This window comes from Platalea leucorodia (assembly GCF_965183815.1).
Source record: "Platalea leucorodia genome assembly, chromosome: 16".
Lineage (NCBI taxonomy): Eukaryota > Metazoa > Chordata > Aves > Pelecaniformes > Threskiornithidae > Platalea > Platalea leucorodia.
The window spans coordinates 4,809,632-4,833,467 of NC_138838.1; the positions used below are offsets into that span (position 1 = coordinate 4,809,632).

The 23,836-nt window shown below is 49.2% G+C and overlaps 1 protein-coding gene across 1 annotated transcript in view; it reads left to right on the forward strand.

Annotated features, from left to right (window-relative positions):
• CAMKK1 (calcium/calmodulin dependent protein kinase kinase 1) overlaps positions 1-23,836 on the forward strand; it is a gene marked incomplete at both ends in the record, with an annotated part of 60,354 nt that overhangs the window by 12,275 nt on the left and 24,243 nt on the right. Inside the window, 6 exons of the mRNA XM_082328091.1 lie at positions 153-206; positions 7,994-8,045; positions 8,630-8,763; positions 9,294-9,330; positions 11,829-11,850; positions 13,779-13,867. Of these exons, the coding sequence (XP_082184217.1) occupies positions 153-206; positions 7,994-8,045; positions 8,630-8,763; positions 9,294-9,330; positions 11,829-11,850; positions 13,779-13,867 (388 nt within the window). The remainder of the gene's footprint in view (positions 1-152; positions 207-7,993; positions 8,046-8,629; positions 8,764-9,293; positions 9,331-11,828; positions 11,851-13,778; positions 13,868-23,836) is intronic.

Consider the following 23,836-nt stretch of genomic DNA (forward strand, 5'->3'; position numbering starts at 1 on the left):
TTTGCTCGAGGCTAGGCATGGCCTGGGGCCTTGAAGGTGTCTTCCCCCCCCCCCCCCCCCCCCCCATGCAAGGCCATGGTCTACCAGCCTTGAGCTGCAAGGAGACAAAGTGAAGCTGCTGAACTGACTGTGCAATTTGTGTTTATTTTTAGGGTTCCTATGGTGTTGTGAAACTGGCCTACAATGAGAACGATGACAAGTATTATGTAAGTGTCTCTCTCCTCTGCTCCTCACTGCCATCGCTGTTCCTCGTTCCCTTTTGCACCCCTGAGAGCTAGGTCCCCCTGCCTTGCTGCTTTTAGCATATACATTTCTGATTCGGGTGGCATGCAAGGAATCGAGCCTCTGCGCTGGGGATGGAGCAACGCACTGCTGCCTGCGTGCCTGTTTGTGTGCAGTGCCGAGCGGGAGGGAAATTGGGTGGGCTGCCTTATATAACAGGCAGGGATCTTGGAGGCAGGCTGCAGAAGTGTATCGCTGATTTGTCTTGACATTTTCTAGCTATGAAGCAGGTCACCTGAAATTAGAGGCGTGTGGGTGGTGGTATTCAGCACCTGCTGTGCATTGGAAGATCGGCCTGGAACGAGCAGGCATGTTTTGTAAGGAAAGGGGGGCATTGATCAGAAAGATGCTGAACAGCGTGGCCCAGCTAGGCAGTGCCTGGCTCCCCTGCATCTTACCCCCTTGCAGGATCCCTCCCTGTACACCAAATGGGACCTTGCTGTCATGTTATGAGGTGTGGGATGCAGGGCAGAAGACAAGTCTGGGCTTTTAAATCCTTTGCTGAGCTGAAGCCAGAGTTGGAGGATTTCAGATTCAAAAAAGCTTCTTATGCTGAAGGCTACGTGTCTGTCCCTCCCCTTTCAGAGGCAGGCGAATCCTAACCATCCCAGCTGGGATTCCTGCAAAATCTGCTTGTGGAGATGTGCTCGTGTCCCTGGGCTTGCCCTGTGGCAAGTCTTGCTCAGGCTGAGAGCAGGAGGTGGGCAGCTGGCGAAAGGAAAGCTGCCTTGCTGCATGTGGCTGTGCCTGAAGGCTTGTGGAAACAGCTTTGAGCAGAGTTTCTTGTAGATCCCAGGGTGGGTATGTGCTGAGCAGAGCTGGATGGTTGCAGTGCTGTTGAGCCCAAACCCAGCCACCCTCGACACAGCCCTGCCGGTCCAGCCCTGCGCTTCAGCTGCTGCTCTGTACTGTGTTTGGTGAGAGGGGTCCTGCTTTCGCTGCTGTGACGGAGTGGCCTCACGTGGGTGAAAACGGGCCCACCAGAGCACCCAGCCAGACTCATGTGCTGCTCCCTGTCCCAGTGCACAGAGCTGTTGGCCTTGGCACAAAGGAGAATAAGAATATGCCGTGGAGGTGTAAAGCATGCTCATTCCCTGCTACTCCCCAGCTAGCTTTTCCTCCCTGACTCTTGGATTTACAAGTGACATACCAGGTTGGAGGGACCGGGTGGGAGTTGCATGCCTATTAGTATTTGTTAGCCGTTCCATACTTCCAGCAGGAATGAAATTGCAGGAGAAATATCTTGAAATGAAGGATGGAAGAGATGAGACAAAAATCTGGACAAGGTGCCCTAGAACTGGCCGAGCAAAGGAACCACAATTCCTTCCATCCCCTGTGCTTTCCAAGCTGACTCACCCGCCACACCGGAGCGGTTGCTGTTTCTGTTGGCTCCTTTTCTCCGCTGCCCTCCGAGTCCTCCCTCCCGTGCCCTGCAGCAAGACGGTTTTGTTCTGTAAAAACTGATGTGCTGTCTGTCCCACCAGCGTAGGCAGTGCCAGGACCAGTGGCACAGAGTGGGGAACACATTACATCGCATTTATTTCCAGCTGAAAATACTTTTCTTTGAAAATTGTAATCTTTATGTTTTGGCGCTGCCCTTTTGTGCTGGGAATCCCCACACTGCGCTGCGGGCTGCCCAGGGCGGGCAGCGCGGTTGTCACAGTTCAGCAGGAGAGAGCTGGGTTTGGGTTAGTGTTGCCTACTGCATTCTTTTCCATGTTTTGAATGTAGATTAACGCTGTGGGCGTAGATTTAGCTGGTCAAATCAAAGCTAAAAGTGAAAGCCTGTGTCCAGATTAGCCTGGTGTGTGTTAGTTAATCCCCGCTTAATCTCCATTTCTTTTTCTAATCTAAGCAAACACTTCAAAGCTACTGCAGCCTGAGAGTGACTCCCATGCCTGGGCAATTCTGTTTCATCCTCGCTACCCGAAGAGGGACAGGGTGTGCAGACCCCATTACTGCCAGCGTTGCAGGGACACGCTCTTTGGTTCGTTCTGATCCTCCTGTTGTGGGGATTGAGGCAGGGTCTGAATCGGATCTCAGCAAGGACCCTGGGGCTGTGAAGCTGATCCTGGGAGGTATGTGGAGTGCTACAGTGGATGGAGAGATGGGACCAGAGCGAGAGCATTAGCAGTGTCTGCCTGCGTTTTATTGCAGTGAATGTCAGCATATGGGAGAAGAAAGGGCAGATGGCTGCACTGCTGCCAAAAGGCTGTAACGCTAAAGTCTGTATTTCATGTGCTTGCTACCCTTTCGGCTGAGGCAGTGGGAGCTTTCCCCCTTTCCCAGCTGCAGTTGCACGCAGACGGGCTGTCACCCCTAATCCTTCCAGGTGTCCGAGGTTGCGTTTTCCAGGAGAGCAAGCCATGATGGATAGACCTCCCCTTTTCCAAGACATTAAAACAGCCCAGGAGCTGGCAGATTTTTTTTTTTTAAAGCTTCAGAGAAATAGTAGCCAATTGCGTAACTGGCTAATGGTTGCTTAGCTCCCCAGGCCTCCCGGTGCGTCTGACCCACGTGCTCTCCCAGCGCTGAGATAACTTCCATGCTGCTCTGCTTATCGTTCCCGTTCGAGGCTGTGTTGCAGCAATGCCCCCCGACCCCCCGGAGGGAATACCTAATGCAATTGCCTGTTACCAGCAGTTAGTAGAAGCAATTGCGATTCTGATAGTTGGGAAGGACCTCTTCTGTGTGTTTATTTTTTCCCCAAATTTAGCTCTGGAGGGTTGTTTTTGTCTCAGTGGTGAAAAGCAGTAGCAGATAATTGGAGGAAATCAGCCCTTGGGTTGGCCTTTAGTGAGCAGCCCCTAATAACTGATTCACGCGTGCAGTGTTTTAGCATGAGGCCAGGGTGTTGCTGTCTGCTTTATTTTCTTTAAGCTAGTGTGCTGCAATAAAAAGGAGCAAAACTTTAAAGAAAGCAGAATATTTTTATTTTGGAGTATAATTCAGAGTGTGATTCCTGATTCTTGCTGAGGCATGGGGCCCTTTGCTAGCTCTCTTTGAAAAGGCAGAGTTTATAGGTACCAGGAACTGAATCTAGCTCCTCTAAAAACAAAAGGAAAGATTTCTGTTGCTTTAATGAGTTTTGGATCTGGCCTAGAATTAGGAAAAACTCTCAAGAAAAAAAGCTGATCACCACATTTGGGAAAAATGTAGATGGGTTATATTTACTTTGTGGGTTTTTTTACCCTCCATTAAAGATGAGAGAGTGCTTCAAAGAGCTTTATCCTTCATTGCTGTGAACAAATGCAGTGCCGTGGAGGGCTGTGAAAGTGTGCTGACTTACATCAGCGGATGCAGGGAATGTATTACACTGAGCAAACTGAACTTTCAGCACCAAGTCTGTGACTCAGTGCTCCCTCCAAGGAGGAGACCCCGTCGGGATGTGAAGCTGGCTCCCAGAGCAGAGGTCCCTGCCCTACGCTTTGGTCCCTGCTGCTGCTGGGACATGTGAAGCTGTTACAGCAGCGTTCGTGGGGCTCTGCCAAGGAACCCTTTACAGCTGGAAAGGTTTCAGTGTCTGTTTGCTGTGACGGTGACTAGGGGGGGAAAAAAGAAAAGCCAAGCCCTGTGAAAAAGCAGCAAATAAAAAGCAAAGGCAAATGTGTCCAGGCGGAGATCTAGTTTGGAGTTATTGTGCTGATGGAATTTGATTCTGTGATGCCTCGGGTCATGTCTCCTTCCTATTTTCAATCTCTAAATCAGCTTGCAAAGACAAGTGGTTATGATGGATATTTGTTATGCTACTTCTGAACAAAAGCAATAGCATTGTAGGTTGTCAGTGGGTTTCTCTTTTTTTCCCCTTCTTTTTTAATCTGGTTTCCTAAGAAACAAGATTTGTGTGATTGTGCTCTCTGCCTCTGTTTGTACCTAACAACCTTTGCATGGAGGGCTGTGTTCTACCAGTTTTCAGTGATGGGGAGAAATTTCTTCCAAGTTTATGAAAAGAGACAGCTGAACAAAGTGCTGTTGCCGAGGAGAAGATGGCCAGCAGCGAGCCTTGAACTTTCTAGCCCCTGGAGAATCCACTTTGGTTGCCATCCAGGCAGGAAGGGAAGGACGGCTCCCATGTTTCTCATCTTCTTGCTCACATAACAGCTACTGAACCACTGCCAGCTGTGCTCTGGTGCAGTGAGGACCAGAGACGTGATCTCTGGTTTACTTTAACACCCTGCGCTGTTCAGCAGTGGGGTTGCAAGGAGCTGGGTCACCCAGGGTAAGAGCAGGAGCCTCCGGGAGCCGGCTGGAGGCAGGCGAGTGCGGCTGCTCCGGGAAGGCATCCTGGCTGTGGTATCACAGTGTGGATGGGGCACAGCCTGCCGATGTAATTCTGCTGCTGACGTATTAAATGGTGTCTGGGACAAAAGGTGACAAATGCAGGATTTTATGGGCATGGCAGCTAAGCCTGTGGTTTAGGATTTTCTTTCAGTGCGTAGTACTCCTCTCCTGGCAGAGCTTCCCTCTTAGCCACTCTATCTGAGGGATGTCATTGTCAGACAGGACAGGTGAGGAAGGGCTGCAAATGCTCTCTGGTCTGCTCAGCATTCTCGCAGGGTGCTGTCATGCACTAGCAGAGGATTTAGGTGGTTAGCAGTGACTTCTGAGTAACATCCCACTCCCCTGGGAGTTGCAGGTAGGGACTGTGCACAGGTCTTCTGCCCTTGCAACGCAGGTCTCTCTGTTAGCAAATAAAATGACATCTTGAGTGCTGCGAGAGCATCACAAAGGACAGGTGATACATTCCCTTGGCTTGATCCATTTTATCACCTTTCCGTCCTGCAACTAACGGCCATTTTGCTGTTGTCATCACCAGCAGCAGGATGCAGGCTCAGGGTCTCACTGTTGTGAAAGCTGCTGTGTTTCAGGCATCCCTCCTTTCCATAAACCTGGGATCTCCTTTCCCTCGGGTGGCTTCCCTGTAGTTTCCAGCTGCAAGGTTGCTAGGAGGAAAGCAGTAAACTTAAATAACAAATGTACATCAAAGAAAAGCACACAGTTCCAGACCCACATCTATGTGTGAATAGTCGGAAGGAAAGTGCGTGCAAGGGCATGTGTGGAGGAAATCTCCTCTAGGCTCCCTCTTTTCCTGAGGAAGCTGAAGGAATGCTTGCCAGTGCAAAGGGAAAATCCCTCGGCTTGGCTCTGAGCTGGTTCTTTATCAGAAAGGCATTATCTAGGTAATTAGCTCTGCCTGCAAGTACAAATGTCTTTGGCTCTTTCATGCATGTGAGCCCGGAAGGAGAGGTTTGCTGAAGCATCCCTGTGTTGCTCCCATTATGCGCAGCTACAATTCAGTGAGGAAGCCTTGTCCTGCCAGCTCGTGCTGTAATTACAGTGAGGCTTCACTGCCATGTGCTCTCGTCTCTGCTCTTGTGATAATTAAGTGGCTCTGGCCCGTTGCATGATGAAGTTTGCTCTTTGTCCCGTGTTTGCATTTGAAAGCACAGTGGGACAAGTCCTCTCTTCTGATCCAGCCCTGCTTGTGTAGTAGCAGGTACTGGTGCTTTGAAGTTGGTATAAGCATGTCCTGGTGCTTCTTCCGCAGCAGTAGAGGTGGTTTACAGTCAGCTCACCTACAATACAGAAACCCCCACTCATCTCCCCATCGCCCCTCGTAGCATCCTTCAGGAAGTTTGGGTGACAGCAGTAGCTCTTGTTCCCTCCGTTTCTGTCCCTGAGAGCAATTCTTGTCTTTGTTACTGCTCTTCTCTGTACCTTCCTGCTCTGTCCAGCCTCTCCCCAGAGCCTGCCCTGGGAAGGACTAACCTGATGCGGGCACGGCTGGTGGCGATGGTTCAGTTCCTCAGGCCGGGTTCCCCAAGTATTGATGCAACTTGGGAGCTTTCAGCAGCAAATTGCATCTTCTGTTTCTTCTTTTTCCTAAAGCTCCTTGCCAGAAGGCAGGGAGGACTCAAGGTGGGATTGGAGCAAGGAGAACCTTCTCCTCCCGGGCTGGTGATGGTTGAAAGAGAAATAGGTGTACCAATTCCTTTGATTCTTCCCATAAATTTTCATTATGGAGAGATAAAAGTGGGGAGCGTAGGAAGTCCTCCAGCCTTGGTCCTGGCCATCCTTGGAGGTGGTTGCGCACATCTTGGATCCTCTTTCAGCAGACCATGAATCATTTGGCTGTCTGTATTAGACACAGCACTGTGCTAAGTAAAAGATAAGCACTTCTGAGCCTGTCTCTCAACACCGTTGTTGCCAACAGTTGGCTCAGGAGCTGTCAGGCAGGATTGAGAACTACACAGTGTCTCTTTTCAATTACATGGGTGCAAATCCAGAGGATTTCACTGGATCCGTACCAAAAATAACAATCCTTTCAGTGAGCTGTGAACCTGGCTGCAGTGGGAGCACTGATTGGAAGTGGGGATCCTGGGGCACATGGTGGCATCTCTGCCAGGAAAAACAGCTCAGTAAGGAGCTCACCGAAATGGTTTTGGTGACCTGTGCCTGCTGTACATGTTAAAAACGGGTAGCGTGCAGAGAGCCTGCCTCCGTGGTATGAATGCAAAATTCCTTGGCATTTGACTGTGTCCTGCGGGAGTCCTTGGTTAATTATATTTCACAGGGGTCACTCCAGTGTGAATTACAGATTTGGATGCTTAATTAATAGGAGTAACTACCTATTCTAGGGGAAGGAGCGAGTGACCATCCCAGCTCCTGGGAGCACAGGCTGTTTTCCTAAGCAAATTGTACCATGAGCTGGTTTCTCATGAAATATTTATCTGCTGGGCCACTCGGGGCTGTTTGAGTGGCCCTCAAAAAGGTTATTAATGCACAGAGCAGATGGAGGTGCAGAGACTGTTTATTAAATTCAGATTGCCTTTTGGCACTATGCTAATGCCAGTTGGATGGCAGAAAAAATTACCCTGACCCCCTCCCACGCCTCAGCTGCCTGGATTCGCAATGGTGCCAGCATACGATCGGGTATGAGAAGGGGGAGAAGCCATTGGCAAAAACCCACTTCCCTCCCTGTGCCTTTGCCATACTCCTGCACAGAGCTGGCTTCACTGTTTCTGATGGCGCAGGGACAGATGGCCGTGAAGTATCTTGTTCGTGGTCTTGGGCATGGTGCTGGATCACGCTGTAGGTGCTCTGTATTGGTCTGGCGGCATGGAATGGTTTATGGGGCAAAAAAGTCTTTGAAAATGCAAAGGGCCTCCCCAGGCAGTGCAGAGCTGGTGGAAGGGCTGTGTCCTCGCCCTATTCCAGGTCTGTGATGGAGGTTGAAAGGGTGTTAGCAGTATGGCCGTGACACTCCAGCTCTTTTCCTTCCTAGATCTTCTGGCAAAGCAAAACATAAGGTGGAGCAGCCTTGAAGTGGCTCTGACTTGCGGCATGGCCATAGCATCATCCAAAATAGCAGGTACTTAAAGGTCAGCTAGAGGAACCTACCTCTTCCTTCAAACTCCTGCCCCAAATGCAGAAATTAGTCTCCTTTTTCTTTGTCCAATTTTAAATCAATCAAAACTATTTATTTTTTTTTATGGGAAAAAGGTTAATGAAACAAATGGGTTAGCAGTGCCTTTAGGAAAGCTTGTGTCAGCGTGTTTGTGTGTCTCGTGGCTACCACTAACCAGAAGACTTTCTCTTAGTTTGAGGACAGACCTGCGCCAGTCCCTGATGCCCAGCACACTCCCGGGTCACAGCAATGAGCACTTTGGCTCTTGTTCAGTTTTAACACTGCTTTTTCTTCTTCCTTCAGGCTATGAAAGTCCTCTCCAAAAAGAAGCTCTTGAAGCAGTATGGATTTCCACGTGGGTATCTCACATTTAGAGGTCTGCCTGTTGTCCTCAGCCAGGCAAATCTCTCTGTAGAAATGTTGTCTGCAAGGACTGCAGAACTTGGCCTCATTTGAATGCTGCCCAAGTAGTTGGGGCGCTGGTTAAAATGCAGTGGGTAGTGAAAGGGCAGGCACAACCACAGGGAAATTCAATGCACTCGGTAATTAGGTTCCTGGCTTTGATTTTCTGAGTCTCTTTGAAGTGCTGACTCTTCCATGTTCATCATCTTTGAAGCCTAATGAAGTGCTGGAAGTTAGGCAGGGCAGACCCCCTCCTCCCAGGGGTTCTCCTACCCCCTCAGATAGCACCTGGCTCCAGTGGCTGGGCCATGGGACCTGGCAAACAGACCAGGCTGGGAAGCCAGTAGGAGCTGGTCTGAATGGGGCTTGGAGATCTCTGTTCTGGGTGGAGACTGTAGTGTGTTGGGATGATAACAAGGCGATGATATCTTCCAGAATAGCTGGAGGTATCTGCAGAGGGGCCAGTGGTTGCTCACTCCTGCGTGCCAGGTGCTGCTGAAAAATGAGTAGTTCTTCACCATGTTATCACAATTGCAGGTCGGCCTCCTCCCAGAGGGTCGAAAGCATCCTCCGGAGAGCAGCCAAAACCCATGGCACCACTGGACAGAGTCTATCAGGAAATAGCCATCTTAAAGAAACTGGACCATGTCAACATTGTTAAACTGATAGAGGTGAGCTGTTTGGTTTAAAATAGTTGTTCAGAAATGTAGTTGTTCAGAAATATAGGCTGGTGATTCCAAGCAAGATCGTACCAATTATATATGACAAACTGACATACTTATGCTGGGCTTTGGGCTGGTGTCCAAGAGAAGGCAGCTGGCTGTGCTGGTAGAAAGAGCAGCAAGCTTGGACCAGTGAAACTTGTGTGTAGACAAGCCTGGGAAGGTACACAAGTGCAAGGCTTTGGTGCCATTTTCAATATTGGCTGAGGTCAGATTAGGACAAACAGTGCCTTTATTGGTAAGCTGTTTCTCCAAATACAGGCAGAAGCCCAGATTTTTCTGGAGGCAGGAAAATCTGTGTCCTTCAAAGCCCCTCTCTCTGCAGGAATCTCTAAATATTGGCATAAGTTGTTCTCAATGCTCTGCAGCTCAGCACAGTGTACAGGGAGCAGTAAAATGTTATTTGATTAAAAATATTTTTTTTCCTGCTGTTTTTCTCTTTTTCTCCTTTCCCCTTATCTCTCTGTTATCAATTACAGGTCCTTGATGATCCTGCAGAGGACAACTTGTACATGGGTATGTGAGTCATTATATGCTAACAGAACTGTCTGGGTTTAGACCTAGTGATGCAAGTAACACATACCAGGGCTCAGGGTCAATACCAGGAGGAAACTTGTACCAACTTCAGCAGACTTATTTTTTCTGAAAAGTTAAATGCCTGTAAAGGCAGCAGGATGGAAGGACCCGTTGCGGTAGGGTAAGGCAACCTTGTGTCTTAGTATAGCTGTAGACATCTCCTTGCCATGGGGACACTAAAAAGATGTGACAGCGGCTCTGCCCTCCCCTACGTATATGTCAGTTCCAGTCCTAGAGCCAGGAGAGAAGGGAAGGGTGCAGGATGATTTCTCATCCTCCTGGTATGAAGTTGGCCTCTCCAAACTCCTTCTGTAGGCTGTGGGTAGTGGTAGTGACTCTGGAAAGCAGTATTGTCTCAGGGTGTTCCCTGTGACCCCTGCAGACACACTGACCACCCTGCTGAGCCTCAGGACCTCCTAAGACAGCAGCACTCCTGCCTTTGGCCTCTGAGCCCAGACCCTGCCGTGGGCTGCTCAGATGGGAGGCTGTAGCTGACCGTGCATTTATGCAGAGCGCGAGGAATTTCCACCCATTTTGTCTTCCTCTCCTGCAAACCTTGGAAGTGCCAGTCACAGCCTAACCCCTATTTGGGCAAAACCTGGAGGGACAGGCCTGGGAGGCACTGAGGTGCCCTCTGAGATCGGCCAGATGAGGGGGATGTCTGACCCTATTACATCTCTGCTTCCCTGTAACGTTTCCTGATGAGACAGGCTCAAAGGCTGCTTCTCATGAAATAATTATGGAGTGCTTTTGAAGCCGCCTGTGAAAGGGGGCTCTGCCTAGCAAGTGAAGCTATTTGCCTTTGAAAGGCCACTTTTCCCTTTTGGCTGAAGCCCCAGTGGCACTCTGACAACATCGCAAAATGGCAGCTAAGGCAGATGCATGTGTGGTGGGGAGGGTGGCTGAGGCCATTGCTTAAAGGCCTGAACTCCTGGGGATGGAGCGAAGGGGAGAGATAAGGTAGCAAGCTTTTTTGTTGAATGAAAATAAATGCATGAGGAAGTTGAAAAAGCTGCAGGGGAAAACAAACAAACAAACAAACCCCCCCCCCCCCCCCCCGCCCAAACCCCAAGAAACTAAAAAACAACCCAAACCCCCAAAACCAAGCTTTCCCTGTGGAGCAAGGTAACAGTCGCAGAAATGGCAGCAATAGCAGCGGGACAAGTGGGAGACCGCTTGGTCCCATTGGGGGTCCCGGGGAGGTTGCACTGGTCCCTGGGCAGCGAGCAGTGGCTGTGTTGTCCGTGCCCCATCACCTCTTTGCTTCCCTTTGCTCTGCCCGGGATCCTGTGATTTCAGGCAGAGCAATGAAAGCAAATCAAGCTCCTGCCTCTGCAGTTCCCTCAGCAGCAAGGGGAAGCTGTGGGTGCTCAGCGCTGCTCAGGATTAAGCCCTCTGCAAGTGTGTTTCCTCCCTCCTGCTGCTGACCCAGCTGATAACTGCACCTTTCTCCTTCCAAAAATGCCCTCTACTACAAAGCAAAACTAGAGAAAGTGGTGTTTGCTCTTTCCTAATTACTGCTGGCATTAAGTACTGCTGTGAGCACTCTCTGCTGCATGCTCACTGGGAAGAAAGCAGGGGATGGAGCGTGCTGATAGAAATTGAGCAACCTGCAATGGCACAAGATGGTTGAATAATGAAATGCTGCCACAAGCTGCAGCTTCTTCAGCCTGGAGAGCAAGACGAGGCAGTGCGGGCTGGCTTGTTGCGTTTGTACCTTCAGCTGGTCTAACATTGCAGCTGTAAGCAGGGCTGCCTGGTGCTTTGGTGAGGGCGATCTGCTCAGATTTCTTGGGAGGTGCAAGAAATCCCTTAGTAATTCATGAGGAAAGAGCTCTGCTACTAAATAAAGGCCTTCTCCTGTTTGCAGAACAGGTCAGAGACAGGATCAGAAAAACGCATTGCCACTAACCCCCTAATCAGACACAAAAACTCATGAACTCTACAAACCTGAACTCACACCAACAAATCTTCTCCAGTTGCTTCTGCCAAGGAGCATTTATCTCCGACAGCCATGTAGCTGTGCTGCTGATTGACACAGCAGAAATGGAGCAACATGTTCTTACAGCATCTCGTTTGGTATCAGCACTTTAGCAGAAATATCACACCAAACACCCTCCCTGAAGGTACTGAATAAGATGGGGCTCAAATCAGCAAGGGTTGACACTGAGAGCAGCAGAAATGTGGTTGATAAATGAGCACCTGCTGTCTCCCTGCATGGAGCTGGTGGGAGGTGGGGATATTTGTCTTTGCTGAAGAGATGAATGTTTTCATTTTGCATCCTCTGGTGTCCTTGTCATGGGTGAGGGAAGAGAAGTGAGTGGACATAAATTGATTTTGCAGGTATGGGAGTGGATGTGGTTTTGTAGGTGCTAAGAACCAAATAAGTCCAGTCCCCTCTTCTGATTCATTCATGGCTTGATTTCCTTTTCTTGCAGTGTTTGACCTCCTAAGGAAAGGGTAAGTAGCCCTCCTGGGATCCCTTGTGTTGAAATTTTTGGTGTTCATCATTAGCATCCTAGGTGAGACGGAGGTTTGATATGTACAGTGGGGCAAACCGCTGTCTGGAGGCAAAATCCAGCTGTAGTTGCCTTTGCACTGTGACAGCCTGGAATGATGTGGTGAATAGTAACGGGCTAGGAGGACACGTCCTGGTGTCAGGCTTTGATCCGGAAAACAAATTTGATGCCAATTCCCCATCAGGTGCCTGGAAGAAAAAGTTTTAATAGGAATGCTCTGCTGGGGCTTCCTCTGGCACAAGGGGTGTGCGGTTGCGTCAACACTTACTTGCCACCCGCTGCCTTATTTTGCCCCTAGCACTAACATTGTGGCAGGCTGTTTTGTTGGCACATTTTTCCATAGCAGAAGTCATAAGGTGGTGGGAGTCTCCTCGCTTTTTGCTACACCTGCGCTGATTCTGCAGCTCCATGGAGTCACAGCGACGTCGGGAGAGCTGTGCCCAGGATGGGGAAGATTCCCGAAGGGCTTATTTTTCTCTGTGGCCCCCAGCCTCTTGCAGGCTGCCAGCTCCAGTGGGTTGCTGGTGAGAGGCTCCCCAGTCTCCCTGGTGACCAGGCTGATGACTATCCTGTAGGAGAGGGGGAGGAAAAAAAAAAAAGCTTCTGTATTCAGCTGTGGTCAGGGAATGTGCAGCTCGGCTGAGCGCAGCCTGTCTGCCTCTAGCAGAAGGCAATTAGACTCCATTAGTGGCTCTGCCAGTCCTGCCACTCACATTATTTCTCCCTGGTTTCAGCAACAGAAAAATGTGCATGAAGAGGGAGGGAAGGCAGTGGCAGAAAAATGCAAATGGGAGATGAAGGTTGTCAGTCAAATGGCAGCAAGGGAGAAGAGAGAAATGCTGCAGGAAGGCTTTGCTGCTGGGTGCTGAGGGGAAGAGCTGCAGAGCCTGGTTTTGGTGATGGACTATTCTCAGCCAGGGTTTGGCTTGCAAGGACAGTGTCTCAGGAGCGCTCACTTAAATCCAGCCTGAGTCAGTGGGCGTATGTCCAAATGCAAGGTCAAGCTGCCAACCACAAGCAGAATTAACCCCCAGTGCAGTGAAGTCCTTAGCTCCTACCATTCATCTGCTGGGGAAGAGAAGAGGCTGACTAGCTCTTACAGCCTCTTTGCCCTCAGCTTTCAGCAGGCACAGGCCGGAGAGGGGCTTTTAGAGGATTCTGTGCATCTCGTAAGTGGTGGCATACAAAGGAAAGGAGAGGAGAAGCTGACCAGGTAACCTTGGCTGTTTAGGGCTGAATGGCTGAGTTCTGATGGTGGCTGAACCCTGAACAGCAAAATAGGTTTTCAAAGCAGTTTAGCACAATGCACTGGAAATATTCACACTTAACTTTTGAGCCAGTGGCTCGTGTCTAGATTCTGCCTTGATTTAGATCAGCTGCATGCTGATATTGCTTCAGGACTGAGCCCCAGCAGGCACTATATCCAGTGCACAGAAAAGGGCACTATCCCCACTGCTGCCTGGTACCTGCTGGTGCTCACAGCCATGAGCAGCTTTAGCAAGAAACCAAAGTCCGGATCCAGTTTTGTTCTTTCACCACACTTTTCCCGTTAGGACTCTCAGTGAATGGAGTGTTTGCCCTATTTTGTGCAGACAGCAGCAGTTAATCCTGGTGTTGGTGAGGGCTCTGTGGCTCACGCTGGCTCAGGAACTGTGCAAAGCCACCTGTCACTGCTAGCTGAGCTCACTAATGTTGAGCAAGGTGTCACCATGTCCAGAAAGGATCCATCCTGTGTCACAGCACGCAGAACCTCTTGGGAGCCTGGCCCTCAATGCTGGGGACGTAGTGATGGAGAACCTGAAACTCCTCCAGCAAGGAGGGATAGTGCCATTCTGCAAAGTACTTAATTACTCTCCCTCTTCCTAACAGGCCTGTCATGGAGGTACCGAGTGACCAGCCCTTCAGCGAGGAGCAGGCTCGGCTCTACTTCCGAGACATCGTCTTGGGCATCGAGTACTGTGAGTACAACCAGCACTGACAGCAGCTTTGCAGAGCGCATGCGTCGACCTCCTGCTCAGCCTCTCTACTCTGGTGGGCTGTCAGTCGAGCGAGCGAGGTCCCCTCTACTTGCATGTGACGGGGTTTGCAGTTGGTGGTGGCCCTGCTCAGCTCAGATTTACCCAGGCAGTATCACAGATGCTGGGAGCAGGCATTCCTTAGAAAGGGCGTTATGAAAATAGTGGCTTCCTTTTTTTCTTCTATTTACCTCTTTTTGGAGAGCATCTTTGAAAGCAATAGCAGAGCCAGAAAATGGGTGTTTGCAGTGACACAGACTGAGTCACTTAGCTTCAGTGGGAACAAATGGCTGTCCTCAGCTTAGCAGGGCAAGTGCTGGCCATGGGGAGAGCTGGCGAGCAGTGCTTGTCCACTCCTTCCACAGCATCAGTTTCTGACTTGTCATCACTCAGGGCTGTGTTGTGACAAGAACGCAGCACTGCTGTGCCCTCCCAGGGAGCTGGTGACTCAAGTGTGTTCCCAGGCTCTGTCCAGAGACTCCAGCGGCAGGTTTCTTGTTTATAGCCTATTTGATTATCATCACCTTTTTTTAGTAAGTCTTCTCCCAGTGTGGCTGAGGCCAGATTCTTTGCTGAGTGCCTGTCCTGAAGAGTACAAGGAGGCCATGGTAGGTCTGTAAATGACAGCAGGGATTTTTCTGGCACTGTTGTAGTTGACATGTCCCTGCTGGCAGGGGTGGGAGAAGAGGGGTCCCTGAATTGAAGACACAAGGTAGAGCGGTCTATGTGCTGGCATCTTGTGAGTGTGGGCTCTGAGGAGCATCGGGGACTGGCTGGTGTTTCCCCTCGTGGACTCTTAGCAGAGCTGGCATGTCCATGTAACCTCTCACTCTCTGCAGCGGGGGAGGTGAGGCTGCCAGATGGTGCACTTTGCTCACTGCTGATCTGCAGACCTTGTGCTGCAGGCTTCATGGCTGGGCTTCTCTTCTGACCTGTGCCAGCAGTGGGAGGATACCCATGAAATTGCTGGTTGCTTTCTTTTCTGTAAGACAGACCTCTGAAAGTAGCGAGCACAGTAGAGCTGGGCATTTATGGGTGGACGACACATCCGTACCATGCAGGGGGGAGTGGGTTAGAGAGCCTGGTGCTTTGATGTGGTGCGGCACTGGTAGCTGGCATTACTCCCATGCTGTGTTTAAACATATTGCACTGCACGTTCCCACTCCTCCTGAGCCTCCTACCAGCATTGTCACCAAGGCACAACTCGGATCCCCTGTTGCTCATTCACATTAGCCTGAGCCCCTTCTCTCCCTTTTCCAGCAGAAAGTCCCTGCCTTTATTCTCAGCGCTGCTCCTTGTACTGGAGCAGTTCCTGCCCAGGGTGCTACCAGGGACCCATGTAGCACAGAGGTACCCATGAGTTGGCTGGTCTGCAGTTACTGCTTGTGTACCAGCTGGGCACATTGTCAGACAAACTGCTGGTGAGCTGCGTTTGTCTCTCTGCCTGTTTGATTCTGCTGTCCTCTTTGTAGACAGCTCCCCGTAGTTTAGTGATCTCATCATGGACCGCTTTCTCTGCGCGTTGATGCACTAAAGAATTGAGCATGGTTGGATGGCTGAATAGGAGGAGGGAGAGACGATACACCTTTTGCAGGGGCAATTCATACCTTGCAGATCTGTTTGTCTTCCAGAGGAGTCAACAGACATGTAGATAAGGTGATCCTGTTACTGCATTGTGTTTCAATTGCCAAACAGCTTTTTGATTAGATCCATTAACAGTAGCTCATAAAGAAGCTCATAAGTCTCTTTGGTTGGATGGCCTCTTGTGGATTAATAACTAGACAATCAGGAAAGTAGGAATACAGCTTTCACAATGGAGAAGAGTCACTAGTGCAGTTAAACAGGAGTCCATAATGTGGCCTGAGTTGTTCAGTATGTTCCTCAATGACCAGAAGAAGGGTAGAGTACAAGAAGAGAGACTGGTGATGACATCTAGTTATTCAGGATAGTCATTGTCAGAACTGACTGCGAAGACTGGCAGGAAGATGCCATGATAGCAAGTGACGGCACGATAAAATGGCAGATAAAAATTCACATTGCTGACTGCAGGGGAATGCATGAGGGGGAGAAACAACGTAAAAATGCATATATAGTAATGGGCTCTAAATTAGCTGTTCTCACTCGGGCTTTGTTCTGGATAGCTCTCTTGAAAATGCCAGCCCGTTACTTAGTGATGGTCAACAAAGCTAACAAGATTTGGGGAGTTATTGGGAATGAAATAGAGAAGAAAACAGAAAATGCCCATTATGCAGTTATTTGGATCTGTAAGAGCTCTTAGATACAGACAAGGAGTATCTTGAATATTTTGTGCAACTTGGCTCAGCCTGTCTTATTAAAACAGCTCTCTAGAACTGAAAAAAGCCTGAGAAGGGTGATCAGGATGGTCCTGGAACATCTATACAGAGGTGGAACATCTTCCGCACAGAGATAAGACCAAAGCTCTTAATTTTCAAATCTTATCATGGGAGGGGGTGATATGACAGAGGCTTATAAAATCCTAAGTGTCAGGGAAGTGGTGAACAGGCAATGAATCTTCTCTGTCTCTAAAAACACAGGAAGTGAGGGGTAGCAAACAATAATCAGGTAGCAAGTTTAAACCAGAAGGAATTACTCGTTCACATAGCATGTAATTAAACTGTGACGTTCATAGCCAGAGGAGATAGTGGGTGCCAGAACTAAATGGGCTGAAAGTGATTAGACAAGTCTGTAGAAGAAAAGAGCATCAAGGACTATGAAATATGAGGATGCACGCAGAGTTCGCCATCGGGCTGCTTAGAACAGGGAGTTATGGGTATTGAAGGTGTTGCATCTTTCTGCCTGATGCTTTTCCCCAAGCTATTGACCCTGGCAGGAGATGGGGTGCTGGGGTAGGTGGCCTTTGGCTTGGCTCCTCTTCCATCCAGCAGCTTGTCCACACCATCCTTGAGGCTATCGCTCTGCTGACCTGACGGCGGAGGTAGCTGCGCTGTGCCAGGTTCTGTGAGACTGATGTAGGTTAGCTTGGCATCTCTCAGGCATGGCAACCTTTCACAAACCTGGCTTACTTTGGCAGTGCAAATGCACGGTTTTAGTAGCAAATCTGAAGGCGGAGCAGCCAGCAGAGGGAGGGACAAGGACGCTTGAGCAAGTGATCATCATCCCCAGCTAATGAGCAGCATGCAACACATGAAAGGTCAGACATGTGCGAGACAGAGCCGTGTCACTCTCCCTGTTTAGTGCAAGGTGAGATTTTTCCAGCTGTTTCAGCCTTTGGAAATAAATACCTGCTTCTTTCACAAACCAGAGGGAATTGTTTCAGATGTGCTTTCAAAAAGCCAACATGTGGCTGTGTCAAACTCAAAAGGAACGTTTCATGCTGCTGTAGTGCTTTGAGCCATGTCTGCCTTAGTTTCACTTATCTCCAGTGGCCCCTACAAGCTCAGCAGCTGCTCAGAGCCCAAGCAAGCCCCTTGCTTTTGTTGAAGACTCCCTTGGTTTCAAAAACCTGCAGAGAATAAGTCTCTGAGCATAACAGACCTTGCTGAGGCAGGTGGTTTTCAGTGCCTTGGTCCATCTCCACATTGAAATGCAACACCACCTCATTTTTTGTCTAAAACCAGTGGGTGGGAATGAAATCAATGTTTGTAGGTCTGTGACAGCCCAGAAGCTTCCAGGTTCTGCCAAAATCAGTCAGGTCACCCCAGGAAGTCAGTGGAAATGTATATATGAATGGGAAGCACAAGACTGTTTTTCAGTAGAGTTTCAAGGGTGAAGACTGCAGCTTTTTATGTTCTCATTAACATTCATATTATAGCAGAACCTGTATGCCTCAGCTGGGAGATCCAAGCTCTGCTGTGCCGGATGCTGCTGGCGTAACAGTTCCTGCTCAGAGGAAACTTTAAGTTTAGAAGATAGTCCAAAAAGGAAAAAAAAAAAAAAAAAGCAAAGTGTGGATAGTCCTAGGCAGAGGGAGTGAAACAGGGCAATAAATTATAGGATGTCGAAACACTCCCAACAACAGGAACAATAGGATACTTTATTTTGGGCTATTGAGTAACCACTTATTTTATTAGCGAATGAAAGTTAAAAATGGTGTTCGCTCAGAACTGCTGGGTAAATGCGTGGCAATTATTATATAACTACAGAGGAAAAGTGCACGCTGAAGGAAAAGTGTTGCCAGGCAATCTAGAGATTGCAAGGTAATTTTAATGTAAGCATACATAATTGTTATGTAATTTGGGAGACTCAATAACCATGCAGCTGCTTGAAGCTCGTAGTCATCACAGCAGCAAGTGCATCATTGCTGGTTGGGTTTTATTAAATTAGAAGTTGCAAACGGGATTCCTGTCGGAGCCTGCAAGGTGTTAATCCAGGCTAGTGCGCTGCCCTTGGTGCAAATGGTACATGGTGAGTGGGAAGGGGCTGCAGGAGCCAAGCTGATGGGAACTGGCCTTTTAAATTACTGGTGGTGGCATGTGGTCCACAGCCACTGTGTGTCCGTGGGGACTGGACTCCCCTTGTTACTTGTGATACTTGCCTGGGGTGGAGGCCTCCAGCGGGAGTGCTGGCTCTGGGGAGAAGCACTTGAGGGAGGCAGTGGTCTGTGTGATGAGAGCAGAAACATCCCATGCTGGGTGGGAAGCCTGGCTTAGGCATGGTGGGAGGCAGGGACAGACGCTGTGGAGAGAGCCGAGAGCTCTTCCATCCAGGCAATGGCACAGTGCTGCCTTGCTTCATCGACTGCTTTTGTCTGGGTTTCTGGGTTTAGTACGTTTAATACGGGGAAGTGCACTTTGATACATGCGCGGTCTCAGCCTCATTCACTGGTCAGTGAAAAAACAGGCAGGTTCAAGGTCTGAGAGCTGGGCAGATCTGCCTGTGGTAGAGTATACCTTCCTCTGCCCCTGAACTGCTGGGAAAATATTTTATGCTTAAGTGCGGTAATATTACTGGTTCACCTGTTCTGTTTTTCGTACGCCTGTCTTAGACTTAGGCTCAGTTGTGCAGATTATTTCAGGAGTCATTTAAACACATGCAAACTTTAATTCCCATCCTGGTGAAATGGGCCTTACAAAGGAAAGTGCTTTTGCTCCCACATGCAAGACTTCCCCAGCACTGATGGCATTGCACACACCCCCTCGTGAACTGGGGAGCCAGGCTGTCTGCTTGTTGTAAGTACCACTGGAGTGGTAATTTCAGAATATACTTAAGTGCTTTGGATGGAAAAGTTTTGCTGGATTATTTGTGTCATTAACTAAAGCATGTGCTTAAGCGTCCCAGTGAATGGGGATATGTGCAATTACCTCCCTTTCCACTTGTAACTTCCCTCTAGTAGTGCTTATCTGGGGTTATTTAAACCTGAGTCTCCCTTCTAGTAAGGTAAACATTGCTTTCCCAATGATACTCAGCAGAAATACATGTGCTGGATAGCAAATAGTTGCTGAAGGAATTAGCAGCTGCGGCAGGAGTCAATCCTGAAAGCCGGGAGGTGAGTACGGTGCTCCCCGCAGAGCCAGGCAGCTGTGGATCAGCCCGGGGTGCCTCACAGCCGGCACCCACCAGCAGCGCCGGCCAGGTGGGCGTCCAGCCGCACACCCTGCAGCATGCCTTCCAGCACCCTGAGATCAGTGGCTTAGGTGTTTCCTTGGCCAAAGGTTATGTCTTTATCTAATAACCGCTGATACTGTTCCATTCGTTTGTCCAATCCCTTTTTAAACTTGTGTAAATCTTTGTTTGCTACCTCCTACTTGCATACTGTGAGGAACAGTTCCCATTTGGAATTGAGTCTGATCCTGCAGGTTTCAGCTGATGTCAGGAGTGACTTAAGAACAGTCATGCTCTCTCCGTGCCACCCCTGGTTTATAGACCTCAATCACATCTCACTTCAGGGGTGGCTTTTCAAGGCTGCAGAGTCCTTGTCTATGCCAGCTGTCCTTCCACCCCTTTGACCATCCATTAGAAAAAGCTAGCAGTCCTGGAGCCCCCCAAGCCTTATTAATTGAGGGCACAGCGGTATTTCAGAGTTGTCTTCTACAGTAAATGTAGCTGAAAATACTTACTGAAGGAGTTGACACATCCCTCCTCCTAGCAAAGCCTACAGGTTTGCTGGACAAAGGCAGATATTCTGCTGTTTTACTTTGGATATCCTGGTTATGGTGATACCTGAATACAGGTTTGACTTCTTGAAGGCAGTAAAATTTCCTTCTGGATTGACTCAGTACTGACTTATATTTAATAACTGCACGGTAATGGGTTTGGTGAGCAAAGGCGAATTTGGTGTCATGCCAGTTTGCTTTGGCAGATGAACAGTGGAAACCAGTACCAGGTGAAGTGTGTAATGGGAGGATTATCTTCCGGTGTCAGGCTGCTGTCTGCTGGCCAGAAATGTTTTCCTTATTGTGAGCAGCTGTTTGGTTCAACATGTGAAGTAGATACCTTAAACTCTTCTCCAGGGGCGGGAGACATATGGGAGCCGCAGGAGAGGTTGTGAAAGAGAAGTGTACTCCATCAAAAGACATGAGGGATATGCCAGGCAGGCATCCCCGTTTGGTTTTAGGACTGGAACACAAGTAGCTTTGTTCAGTAGGAGCCGAAGTAAGGAATAAGAATAAGCAAACGTAAGGTCTGTGTAAGCAGGTAGCCTGGCTGTGACATTAGCCAGGAGCAGACACTTAGCGTAGAACGAGCACGCAAGCTTGACCCAGGGGAAAACACTGCTGACTTCAACAGTCAAGATGAAGCACAGCGGCTGTCACTTCTGCTGTTTAGCTGCAAGCTCGGTATTTTATCTGGCTCATGAGAAGCTGAAACAATTGCTGTCAGTGTGGCTGAAAGGAAGAAAAAACATTATTTCCTGCATTCTCTGTAGAAAATGCACAATTTCCCGACTGCAACTGTGTCTCGGGAAATTAAGGGTATCAGTTCTGGTGCCCTCCTTAGAGGATTGCTTGTCTCGTCTGTATGAGCTGTTGGGTTGAAGGGAGGGTCGTGACACGCAGCTACAGCCGTTGGGAAGTTACCTTTCCAGCAGCAGTTCTCTGCAGGGCGCCTGTATGAATGCCTGCGATGCTCTGAAGCCCTGCCTGATGTGCAGATCAAAGCTGGCTTTTCTGAGATAAGACTTAATCTACTTGATCATCAATATGCGAGTATAACTTCCATTATCTTAAAAGGAAATTTAAGCCAATAAATCAACAGCTGAGTCAACATGGGCTTGTCTGTTCTGAAGAATATCTACTGCAACATAAGCTTGGGCTAGGTGCTCTCAAGCATCAGTGGTGTAGATGGGTTTGAGCTGGTTTGGCTCTTGGCAGAGGTGAGTTCCTCAGACCTCGTGTTGGCATGGGCCAGCAGAGCTGGGACACCAGTCTTTGATGGAGCTGCTGCATGCTCTCCTGTGACTCCCAGCGAGCTACTTGATCCATCTGTGCCTCCGTTCCCATGTGTGGAATGGAGGCCTGCTCCTGCCTCTTGCCTGCACAAGTTCAGAGCCCCTCAAAACGGAGCCTGTTGAGGTGGGGGCTCTTGACTGCAACTACAGCTGCAAGGTGCTGGGTGTTATAAATGACACAACCAGGAGAAGAGGGGCTGACTTGTGTTTTATCACTTGCAGAGCTCTCTTTACATGATAAAAAAAAAAAACAAACCACCTCTCATGTAGCTGCAAGTGTTGCTGATACTGATCGATGAGGACTTTGTATAAGAGTGAGAGTAATTAGCTGGTGGAGCAGCTTAGAGAGATGTGCTAAAGCCTCTTAAAGATCAGGCAGTTTGGTGGTTGTTGTTGTTGTTTGATGCAGTTATGTAAGTGATTGTGCCTGGAGTTAGACGCATCCCACGGCACAGACTGTGCAGGTTGTTCTGGCTGTGCTTGCTGCATGTACCCTGCTCCCCGCTTTCGCGATGGTCCCTTGAACGTTGGCCTGTGCATAGCTGTGGCAGGAGGCTCTGCATGGCCTCTGTCACTGGTGAAATACGGTGTGCTCGTGTGGGCTGGAGGACAGGTATAGAAAGGCTGCCTTTGGCAAGGCTACCTCTCTTTCCTCTTCCCTGTTGCTTCCTACCAGCAGTATCCCACATCTTATCCCTTCTGCCAGGAGCGCAGTGGGCAACAAGGTGCTGAGGATGGAGCACAAATGGAAGCTGAACTCTTCCAAAGGGCTGGGAAGTACTGGGTGTTGGGATCCCCCTTTGTAAAACCTGGGCTTAAGGAACTTACTCAAGTGGCAGAGGTTTGATGGATGCAGCAAGAGCGTGGCAAAAGAGTGAACAGAGCTGAGAAAATCAGAGCTGGGATCCTCGCCCCAGCTGCTACATAAAACCCCTGCAATGAGCTGAGCATGGGAAGGAAGGTGTTCCCCTTGCATGGCCCACTGCAACCATGTCCTCCAGCTCTTTCTCAGCGGAGGATTGCTTCAAAGAGCAGCCTTCTGTTTTAAGCTCTGGATGGTGGTGCAGCAGTTTCCTTGGGAGGGTGTTAAATCATTTCTTTGCTACAGGGGTGATGTGAGAGTAATACTAAGCAGGCTCTGCAGTAGCGCCATATGGATTGCTTTTGCCCTTGAATGGGATTCTGTTTTTAATCAAGTATAATTCAGCATCAGCCTCAGTAAACAGCAGGATGTGTCGGTGCATTGCAAAGTTTTACATGTATAATTTTTAAATGGGCTTTTAGTAAGTTGGCGTTAACCTGCTGGAGCTCTAAGGTTTCCAGAAGGGAATGCAGTGAAAGGCACCTTTTTTAAAAGGAGCAAGGAACAATCTCTCTTTTTCTAGCACTCCTGTCTCTGCTCCCTCTTGGTCTTCAGTGGCTGTTAATCTAGGCAGACAGTTCCCAGGCGTTTGCTTCTGAATGAAAAGGAAAGCCTATTGAGTCTCTGAATAGCCTGCGGTATCTAGAAATGAGGCGTATTTCAGAAATGAGTTACATGTTGTGAAAAAAGCTGGCTTGTCCCACTGAAGGCAGCCAAGGGACTGAACAGAAAGAAATGATGTGCTCAGCGGAGCTTTGCTAACGAGCAGTGATGGAGCAGGGAGGCAGAGCAGCAGGAGACCTGCGGAGAGCCCAGGCAGGGCTGTGTGCTGTGCGCACAGACAGGAGCCAGCTGGCCCAGCAGCAGAGATTCTCCCCAAAAGCTGCCTTTTTTTCCAGCCCCATCTACTGTACCACAGCTGCTGAAAATTCACCCTGCCTGAACGCTGCTTTGCGATACAAGTGCTGCAGGATCTCTAAGCCACAGCTCAGTTTACAGCCATGATGGTCCAGGACCTCGGCACTGCCCCATACCTTCCCAAGTGACGGGGTACAGCTAAGCAGAGAGATCCTCTCAGGGACAATGTGCGTGCTAACAGCAGCGATGACGCTTGGAGTACTGGCTTTCTGCAAGAGTTTCATTTTGTAGTTGTTGAAGTCGTTTGGCTCTGACTATTGCAAGCTTAGTTCTGCAGGATTGCTAACCCCAGTTCAGAGGCGCGTAAGGCTATGTTTTCTTTTAATACCATTCCCACATCAGCCGATGGCTTTTCACAGAGACTACGTTCAGCATTTGCCACAGCGGTGTCCTAAATGGGCATGTTTTGTGACCTGGAAGTACAAATGAGCTGCGCATTCCCTGGGCAGTCGGCACCCAGAGTGTTTGCAGGCCAAGAAGCGTCTGAACGGCAGAGCACCACCAGGCAGCTGTGACAGCCTCTTGGCGTTAAAGACACGCTGTCTTGTTGTCTAGGGCTGAGGTGAGAAACCACGTTTGTGGTGCTGATGAAGTTATGGGAGAAGTGGGTGCAGACTGCCTGAAACTGCTGAAAGGATGCGAGTAATCCAGGTGTGCTGCTGGAGAGGCTTTCAGAGAATCCGTCCTGGGACAAGGTCTGCCGTAAGGACCAGCTGCAAGGTCATGGGCAGCTTTTCACAAAGCTGCAGGTGCTTTTTTATTC